This window comes from Oncorhynchus keta, chromosome 4 (assembly GCF_023373465.1).
Source record: "Oncorhynchus keta strain PuntledgeMale-10-30-2019 chromosome 4, Oket_V2, whole genome shotgun sequence".
Lineage (NCBI taxonomy): Eukaryota > Metazoa > Chordata > Actinopteri > Salmoniformes > Salmonidae > Oncorhynchus > Oncorhynchus keta.
This window is the reverse complement of record NC_068424.1, coordinates 75,438,881-75,448,906: the sequence shown is the minus strand read 5'-3', so window position 1 is coordinate 75,448,906 and position 10,026 is coordinate 75,438,881. Positions and strand designations below refer to the sequence as shown.

General features: G+C 47.0%; 1 protein-coding gene across 12 annotated transcripts; it reads right to left on the bottom strand.

The window, feature by feature from the left end:
* Positions 1-598: 598 nt before the first annotated feature.
* kctd12b (potassium channel tetramerisation domain containing 12b) lies at positions 599-7,376 on the bottom strand. Of its 12 annotated transcripts, none has more exons than XM_052515834.1 (3): positions 1,516-7,376; positions 1,407-1,481; positions 599-962 (listed from the first exon to the last, which is right to left on the bottom strand). In XM_052515834.1, exon 1 carries the CDS (start codon positions 6,482-6,484, stop codon positions 5,630-5,632), a length of 855 nt encoding a protein of 284 aa, XP_052371794.1. In that variant the 5' UTR covers positions 6,485-7,376; the 3' UTR covers positions 599-962; positions 1,407-1,481; positions 1,516-5,629. The 12 variants fall into 12 exon arrangements, with proteins under 12 accessions (XP_052371794.1, XP_052371774.1, XP_052371784.1 ...); XM_052515793.1 differs by lacking the exon at positions 599-962 and adding an exon at positions 1,039-1,324 and having other exon boundaries at positions 1,359-1,481; XM_052515804.1 differs by lacking the exon at positions 599-962 and adding an exon at positions 1,039-1,324 and having other exon boundaries at positions 1,400-1,481.
* Between the last annotated feature and the right edge of the window lie 2,650 nt (positions 7,377-10,026).

Sequence of the window (10,026 nt, the reverse complement as noted above, 5' to 3'; positions counted from 1 at the left end):
CACAGAGGTTCTGTAATCTGCTTTGACAGAGCCACTTACCTACCGTTGCTATTCCAGATCCGCTCTGTCACTGACTCTGGCCTGCCTTTTCACTGCGAGAGAGTGAGAAAGAGAGAGAAAGAGAGAGAGATAGAGAGAGAGAGAGAGAGAGAGAGAGAGAGAGGGAGGGAGAGAGAGGGAGAGAGAAAAGAGTGCAAGAGAGAGAGAGAGAGAGCAAGAGAGGGATATGGCTATCCAATAGAGAGAGAGCGATAGAAAGATAGAGAGACAGAGAGAGGTGGAAAGAGAGAGACAGAGACAGAGATAGAGAAAGAGCAGAGAGAGAAAGAGAGCAGAGAGAGGTGGAAAGAGAGAGACAGAGACAGAGATAGAGAAAGAGCAGAGAGAGAAAGAGAGCAGAAAGAGGTGGAAAGAGAGAGACAGAGACAGAGATAGAGAAAGAGCAGAGAGAGAAAGAGAGCAGAGAGAGGTGGAAAGAGAGAGACAGAGATAGAGAAAGAGCAGAGAGAAAGAGAGCAGAGAGGTGGAAAGTCTTGGAAGTATACAGTTACTTTTATAGGCTTGTGGTGTCTTCAGTAAAAACAAATGAACAGTTTACTTGTGAAATATTTGTATGTTCTTTTAACAATTTCAGGTTACAATAATAATGTAAATGAGAGCGTACACAACTCTCCTGTAGTATGTCACCCTACTTTACCAGGTTAGTTAATCAATCATTCAAAACGGACGTACAATGCAACTGTAGCAGACGATAAAAAACACATTTGAATTGACAGATGACATTTTCCTTTCGTCTGCTGTATAACAAAAGACATAAGCTGACGCCCAAAATGCCTTGTAGAGGTTCTGACTAACGGAGAGTAGAAATAAAAGCAAAAAGAAAGAAAGACTCACACTAATCATGTTCCCACAACATGTAATAGGTATAGCAACCAGTGTTTTCTTCAGGATGTACGGTGTACCTACTGAGCAACCAGTGTTTTCTTCAGGGTGTACGGTGTACCTACTGAACAACCAGTGTTTTCTTCAGGGTGTACGGTGTACCTACTGAACAACCAGTGTTTTCTTCAGGGTGTACGGTGTACCTACTGAACAACCAGTGTTTTCTTCAGGGTGTACGGTGTACCTACTGAACAACCAGTGTTTTCTTCAGGGTGTACGGTGTACCTACTGAACAACCAGTGTTTTCTTCAGGGTGTACGGTGTACCTACTGAACAACCAGTGTTTTCTTCAGGGTGTACGGTGTACCTACTGAACAACCAGTGTTTTCTTCAGGGTGTACGGTGTACCTACTGAACAACCAGTGTTTTCTTCAGGGTGTACCTACTGAACAACCAGTGTTTTCTTCAGGGTGTACGGTGTACCTACTGAACAACCAGTGTTTTCTTCAGGGTGTACGGTGTACCTACTGAACAACCAGTGTTTTCTTCAGGGTGTACGGTGTACCTACTGAACAACCAGTGTTTTCTTCAGGGTGTACCTACTGAACAACCAGTGTTTTCTTCAGGGTGTACGGTGTACCTACTGAACAACTAAGATGTTTTCTCCATTGACGTTTGGTCTATGTTTGACTTGTGACATTGATACTGAAGCTGACAATGACAATTCATTTCATATCATACTCTAAGAATGTGTTATCATACTCTAAGAATGTGCTATCATACTCTAAGAATGTGCTATCATACTCTAAGAATGTGCTATCATACTCTAAGAATGTGCTATCATACTCTACGAATGTGCTATCATACTCTACGAATGTGCTATCATACTCTAAGAATGTGCTATCGTACTCGAAGAATGTGCTATCATACTCGAAGAATGTACTATCATACTCAAAGAATGTGCTATCATACACTAAGAATGTGCTATCATACTCGAAGAATGTGCTATCATACTCGAAGATTGTGCTATCATACTCTAAGAATGTGCTATCATACACTAAGAATGTGCTATCATACTCGAAGAATGTACTATCATAGCTATCATACTCTAAGAATGTGCTATCATACTCTAAGAATGTGCTATCATACTCTAAGAATGTGCTATCATACTCGAAGAATGTGCTATCATACTCGAAGAATGTGCTATCATACTCGAAGAATGTGCTATCATACTCAAAGAATGTGCTGTCATACTCAAAGAATGTGCTATCGTACTCTAAGAATGTGCTATCATACTCTAAGAATGTGCTATCATACTCTAAGAATGTGCTATCATACTCGAAGAATGTGCTATCATACTCTAAGAATGTGCTATCATACTCTAAGAATGTGCTATCATACTCTAAGAATGTGCTATCATACTCTAAGAATGTGCTATCATACTCTAAGAATGTGCTATCACACTCTAAGACTGTGCTATCATACTATAAGAATGTGCTATCACACTCAAAGAATGTGCTATCATACTCGAAGAATGTGCTATCATTCTCAAAGAATGTGCTATCATTCTCAAAGAATGTGCTATCATTCTCAAAGAATGTGCTATCATTCTCAAAGAATGTGCTATCATACTCTAGCGATATCCAAGAAAACATTTATCATCCGTCAGGCATTCAGAATGCCTTCTTTACACCTTCACTCAAATTAAAATCACTCTGTCTTCCAAACCGCAAAGAAAGTTTCTTTATCAGGGAGAATATTCTGTCATTTACGAGTCACATTACTAGTTGATCCATTGATTATTACTGGTACAAGTTTAGTTTCCTTGGTATTTGGAGATGATTCTAAGCTTTATTTTACCTACTGAGGCACTGAAAGTTCAAATTGTAACGTTGTTGTTGATATGCAGACTTGCCCTGAGGGTATACCTTATAATGACCCTTACCACTTAACCCCTCTTAACCTTTAACCCTGTCTTAACCCCTCTTAACTTTTAACCATGCTTAACTCCTCTAAACATTTAACCCCTCTTAACCTCTTAACCTTAACCTGACCATTCACACACTGTCTACTGTTACTGTGGTTATAGTTGCTGTGATTACAATTACTGTTCAGTCCAACTACATTCACCTCCTGATATACAACTGTTATAACTGTAATGACAACATGCACTAACCAGTGATTTTGCACTTGTAAGAGGTGTACTTATCAGGAATCGATTGTATTACAACATTCCCCAGAAAACATCTCTGTCCTGTACTGTTGTTTAGCTGCTACAGCTTTCAGAGAATATCGTTCTTTGGTTGGCTATGGCGTAATCCTTTCTCCTTCTCACGGGTATACACATTACAGTCAATGAGAGCTATCATCAAATATGAAAGAGCTTAAAACTGGATTACTGATCTGAATACAAGAGCTTGGGATAGATAGCTGAAAAAAACACACTCCAATGAGAAAAAGAATCCACAGTTTCAGAAGAGGGCTAAGAGCCAAACGCTGTGGGCATTCAATAACACTCGTATTGGGACGGCAGGGTAGCCTAGTGGTTAGAGTGTTGGACTAGTAACCGGAAGGTTGCAAGTTCAAACCCCCGAGCTGACATGGAACTAATCTGTCGTTCTGCCCCTGAACAGGCAGTTAACCCACTGTTCCTAGGCCGTCATTGAAAATAAGAATTTGTTTCCTAACTGACTTGCCTGGTTAAATAAAGGTAAAATTAAATAAATAAATAAAAGTATCCCTGTCAAATGTTCTTCAATGAAGAAAGTAAAAACAGAATGGCAGTGTAAAAAACAAGATGAGAGGAGGAGGAAGAAGAGGGGGAAGAGGAGGAGGAAGAGGGGGAAGAGGAGGAAGAGGAGGAAGAGGGGGAGGAGGAGGAGGAAGAAGAAGAGGGGGAAGAGGAGGAGGAGGAATAGAAGAAGGAAGAAGAAAGGAGGAGGAGTAGAAGGAGAGGTTTTATGGACATTGTGATGTAACACTTCACATCTCCTCTGGTCTTCCAGGCATGGGCGATTAGAATAGTCAACACTCCGTCACACAATCAATAAACACACTTCATCAAGCACCCCTATTCCTTATGTAGCACACTTTTTTTGAGCAGGGCCTACAGAGGACTTTGGTCAATGTAGTGCACTACATAGAGGATAGGGTGCCATTTCAGACAAACCCTCACCCTGCACTTAAACCCCTTAAACCCCTTAAACCCCTGGTTGTTTTTCTCTTTCTGCAGTCAAATACACAACTTGATCTTTTTGAGTTGAGTTGAGTCATTCTTTTCTCAACGTTTTCTTTCCTTGTTTGTTGGTTTTGACTCTCGTACAAGAAAAGCGTTGTTTTTCTAGAATGCAAAGAACTGGTTTGTCCTGAAGAAGACACACATAAACAACATGAGAGGATGCTATTGGTCCATATAGGCGCTCTTTTCCCTTATAAGGAGTACAATGTGCTTTTTGTGAGACAAGATAGCATCATGTTAGCTAGTTGTCTTCACAAGCAGAGACTTCAAAGCTAAAGGTATTATTCCCTTTCCACGACCTTGGGGGGGGGATATGTTAAATCATTTGAATAGTAGAACTGAACGGTCCTTTCCCAACAGTTTGGTCACAGACATATCATAATGGAAATAAGAAGTAGGAGAAGGAGGAATGGAAGTGAAAGACTTCCGTTTGTGTAACACTTTGTTCTTGCTTGTGTCCGGGCTGGCCACTCTCTCGCTCATTCCTCTAGGCTGCTTAGATGTCACATTAATCGGACATTTTTTGTTCTGAGGAGTAGGAGGGAGAAGAGAGGAGTCTGATCTGCTGGAGTAAGCAACAGCAGAGGCTTGATTCAGAACAAAATAGTACCGACCAGGGGCCACTTCAGGCTAAGCTCTTTTCCAATAGGCCCCTCCAGCCTTCTCTCTGAGTTCTGCAATTAGTTAAACACAGACCAGGAAGGGCTTGAACTGGACTAAATAAGCTATTTTACACACAGCATTGTGCTTCACTGAGGCAGATACTATATACAGGAGAAGGAGACAGTACATGGAGGGTGGAGGGGGGAGGCAGTTGGGTCTCTGGGGCTTGGTGTGGAGGCTTGAGGGGGCGATAGTCCGTTTATAGAAGGATCAGGAGAGGGGACAGCAGAGGCGGTAAGGAAGGCAGCTGATGGGTCAGAAAGAAATATGGAGGAGGGGGGTTTGAAGCAGGGGGCCGTGGCCCATGGGGCTGGGGTCCAGGGGGCTTGAGGCAGGGGCCCATGGGGCTGGGGGCCAGGGGACTTGAGGCAGGAGCCCATGGGACTGGGGGCCAGGGGGCTTGAGGCAGGGGCCCATGGGGCTGGGGGCCAGGGGGCTTGAGGCAGGGGCCCATGGGGCTGGGGCCCATGGGGCTGGGGGCCAGGGGGCTTGAGGCAGGGGCCCATGGGGCTGGGGTCCAGGGGGCTTGAGGCAGGGGCCCATGGGGCTGGGGTCCAGGGGGCTTGAGGCAGGGGCCCATGAGGCTGGGGGCCAGGGGGCTTGAGGCAGGGAGGCTTGAGGCAGGAATCCAAGTGCTGGAGGCTGGGAGAGTGGGGGGGGGGAACTTGGTGGTTGGAGCAAAGGACTGGAGGCTAGGGAGCACAAAGGGGAGTCAAAGAACTAGGGAGGGCTGGAGGCTGGGGTCCAGGAGGCAAGAGGACCCAGGGCTGGATCCAGGAAGGCAACGGGAGAGGGGCTGGAGGCTGGGGAGCACTTGGGGGCCCGGGGCCAGGGCTGATGATGGTCTCACTCACGGTAGAACACGTATTCAGTGTAGCTGGTCCAGATCTTGTCGTCCGTCTGCTCGTGAGCGAAGGCGCAGGTCCCCGTGGAGTTACAGGCCACCATGTGAAACCCGGCGTCTGCCAGCTTGTCAAAGGCCTGCTCCAGGAAGGTGAATTTGAGGTAGTAGCGTGACGTGTAGCGCTCTGGGGGTCGGTCCGGGTCACGGCTCTCGTTGAGCGTCTCCCCAAACACCTCTTTAGCCAGCGACGTCTTGCCACAGACCATAATGCGAGCAACACGTCTGAACTTGGCGTCGGACTGACTGTCGCGCCCCAAAGTATAGGAGCCGCGATAACCGATGGTGATGAATCCCGAGCGCTTACCGTCTCCACTGGGGACCAGGCTGGCGCAGGCAGTGGCAGTGCCCAGCGAGGCTAGGTTGCGCCCGGTGTCGATGCCCGGCGAGGTGTCCTCCGGGTCGCTCTGACACCCCTCGTCACCCAGCGAGTTCTGCTTGCTGAGTTTGGGCGCCAGGATCTTTATGAGCTCAGGTAGGTTGAAGAACTCAGCCTCCCGCTGCAGGCGTCCCCGCTCTGGGAAGTGGTCAGGGAGCACCAGCTGCTGATCTCTCATGTAGTCCAGAATATACCGGAACAGGAAACCATCCCGGTCCAGGAAGAAACGGCCCTTGGTGTCCCTCGCCAGACCTTTGGTGGTTTTCCTGCTAAACATCTCCCACAGGAGAGAGTCTGGTACACTGATGAGGGTTGAGTAGCGGGTGATGTACACCTGGCCGCCCACGTTCAGCTCTACTATCTCAGGGAAGATGACTTCCTCCACTACGGGAATGCCTGGGGTGTTATCTGGCAGAGCCATAGTTGTTGTCCTTCTGTCACAGAGAACTCCACTCACACTGCAACCCTACTCTACTGTCACCTTGCTAGTGCAGTGGGTAGATGATTCCACCTTATAGCCTACAACTGTACACTGCAGCTCAGAATAGGTTACTTGCGTTTATATGAATTACATTTGATTTTATATATATATATATCGGTTTGTTGTCAAAATGAACAAAAGGGTATTTCTGAAAGCCTATAGGCGATCTGCGTAGCGTCTATCCCGACAGGCCTTTCTCTGTTAAAAAGAGCTTAACTACAGCAGAGCACTATTCCTAGCAGCGCAAAGCAATCCTCTAAACTGCAGTTATATCATCCCAGGCCGTTAATTGCAAAATAGAGAGCACGAAGACATATATTCTAACTACAGGGATAATTTATGGTAGCTGAAACATAATTTGCGTAGACAGTGGATAATAAACATTGTGTCCATGCCCTTTACACGTCAACCAATGGAATATCCTGAATATTGCAGCCGAGGATTGAAACAAAATAGTCTATCAAAATCTATTTCGGGTAAAAATCCGTTGACTTCTGCATTTCTCAATGACCCGCTCTATAGATGGGGATCAGTCCGGAATGGAGAATAGCCCACAGTCGTCCGTGATGTTTTTCTCTTACTTCTTATTGTCTTGACGCAGAAACACACAAGGTGGAACTTCAATGCTATCCATAGTTGGAGGTGTCGGTTGATGTACCGGTCAGGATTAGCCAATAAAGGAAGCTGATTTCCCAGACGAAATGCGAGCTAGAGCCGTGAACAAAAACACCTCTAGCTGTGCCATCGCCGATGGAACGAGACCACGAGGCTCTGTCTTTTGTTTGGTCGGTAGGCTTTCTCCTCCCGTAGTAATAGCCACTCTTATGCCATCCCGGAGAGCTCTGCTGCTACAAAAAGTACCGTAAATAATCAGCCCCGTTAAACCCCACCTACCTGCCAGAGTCAGCGTTTATATTATTCAAAACGAACAGTTTCCCATACAGCTATAAAAACAGAGGCAGGTCTTTGATTGTTTAGATGATTCATCAAATGGAATTATAAAGAGGATTCATAATTTGATGTCATGTCATTGCTGTCATGAGCCATATAGCAAAGCAATTGAGATATCTATTTGATTTGCAATGTCAATTTCAATTAATTTGTCTTTGTTGTTAACATCAATTGTGAATATAGCAAACAGGAGTGTAAATTACCAACTAGAGTTAGAATTCAAATTTTAACGGTCCTTATAATAAAACTCAGGTTCTTATAATAAAACAGAGGACAACAGCGACACCTAGCGGAAGAACTAGAACTATGATAATGGCAAATTCCCAAGAGTAAATACAAAAAAATGAACACTAAAAACGTTACATATCATTTGAAATCCAAATAAAAATATCTATAATTTCAAAATCGCATTGTAATAATTATCACTTTATCAGTCAATTGCACACAAGATCCAACCGAAATTTGACTTCTGCTTTTAACCCAACCCCTCTGAAAAACACATGCACAAAGTTTTTGGGGGAGAAGCGCAGGGGGCTACCACACTGGATGCCCAGGGAGCAGTTGTTGTGGGGGGTTAAGTGCCTTGCTCAAGGGCACAACGGCAGACAATGGCATTTGATACCAGAATTTGATACCAGAAACCCTTTGGTTGCCAGGTCACTTCCAGCCAGCCTTTTCCCGTCCGAGCCGGGATTAGAGCAGGCAGCATTCCTGGAAAGGTGGCCGTGGCAGGTAGCCTAGCGGTTAGAACAACACAACATTTGAGCCACATCCACGTGCCTTGTGTATAAGATATTTGATTTGCAATGCATCCTGCACCTTAGAATAAACTGAAGGTCAATAAGATGTTGTCTGGTTGATTATTTCTTTGTTAGAAGAGGGAGTATTCCAATCACTCCTAAAGGAGTCCCTCCTGACACACCAGTGTTCCAGCTCCTAAAGGAGTCCCTCCTGACACACCAGTGTTCCAGCTCCTACAGGAGTCCCTCCTGACACACCAGTGTTCCAGCTCCTACAGGAGTCCCTCCTGACACACCAGTGTTCCAGCTCCTACAGGAGTCCCTCCTGACACACCAGTGTTCCAGCTCCTAAAGGAGTCCCTCCTGACACACCAGTGTTCCAGCTCCTACAGGAGTCCCTCCTGACACACCAGTGTTCCAGCTCCTACAGGAGTCCCTCCTGACACACCAGTGTTCCAGCTCCTACAGGAGTCCCTCCTGACACACCAGTGTTCCAGCTCCTAAAGGAGTCCCTCCTGACACACCAGTGTTCCAGCTCCTACAGGAGTCCCTCCTGACACACCAGTGTTCCAGCTCCTACAGGAGTCCCTCCTGACACACCAGTGTTCCAGCTCCTAAAGGAGTCCCTCCTGACACACCAGTGTTCCAGCTCCTAAAGGAGTCCCTCCTGACACACCAGTGTTCCAGCTCCTAAAGGAGTCCCTCCTGACACACCAGTGTTCCAGCTCCTAAAGGAGTCCCTCCTGACACACCAGTGTTCCAGCTCCTACAGGAGTCCCTCCTGACACACCAGTGTTCCAGCTCCTAAGGAGTCCCTCCTGACACACCAGTCCAGCTCCTGGAGTCCCTCCTGACACACCAGTGTTCCAGCCCTAGGAGTCCCTCCTGTTCCAGCTCCTACAGGAGTCCCTCCTGACACACCAGTCCAGCTCCTGGAGTCCCTCCTGCCACACCAGTGTTCCAGCTCCTAAAGGAGTCCCTCCTGACACACCAGTGTTCCAGCTCCTACAGGAGTCCCTCCTGACACACCAGTGTTCCAGCTCCTACAGGAGTCCCTCCTGACACACCAGTGTTCCAGCTCCTACAGGAGTCCCTCCAGTGTTCCAGCTCCTAAAGGAGTCCCTCCTGACACACCAGTGTTCCAGCTCCTACAGGAGTCCCTCCTGACACACCAGTGTTCCAGCTCCTACAGGAGTCCCTCCTGACACACCAGTGTTCCAGCTCCTACAGGAGTCCCTCCTGACACACCAGTGTTCCAGCTCCTAAAGGAGTCCCTCCTGACACACCAGTGTTCCAGCTCCTACAGGAGTCCCTCCTGACACACCAGTGTTCCAGCTCCTACAGGAGTCCCTCCTGACACACCAGTGTTCCAGCTCCTAAAGGAGTCCCTCCTGACACACCAGTGTTCCAGCTCCTACAGGAGTCCCTCCTGACACACCAGTGTTCCAGCTCCTAAAGGAGTCCCTCCTGACACACCAGTGTTCCAGCTCCTAAAGGAGTCCCTCCTGACACACCAGTGTTCCAGCTCCTACAGGAGTCCCTCCTGACACACCAGTGTTCCAGCTCCTAAAGGGGTCCCTCATGACATACCAGTGTTCCAGCTCCTACAGGAGTCCCTCCTGACACACCAGTGTTCCAGCTCCTAAAGGAGTCCCTCCTGACACACCAGTGTTCCAGCTCCTACAGGAGTCCCTCCTGACACACCAGTGTTCCAGCTCCTAGGAGTCCCTCCTGACACACCAGTGTTCCAGCTCCTACAGGAGTCCCTCCTGACACACCAGTGTTCCAGCT

Coding starts and splice junctions, on each gene's coding strand:
- kctd12b (XM_052515814.1), bottom strand. CDS start 6,484: ATGGCTCTGCCAGATAACACCCCAGGCATTCCCGTAGTGGAGGAAGTC.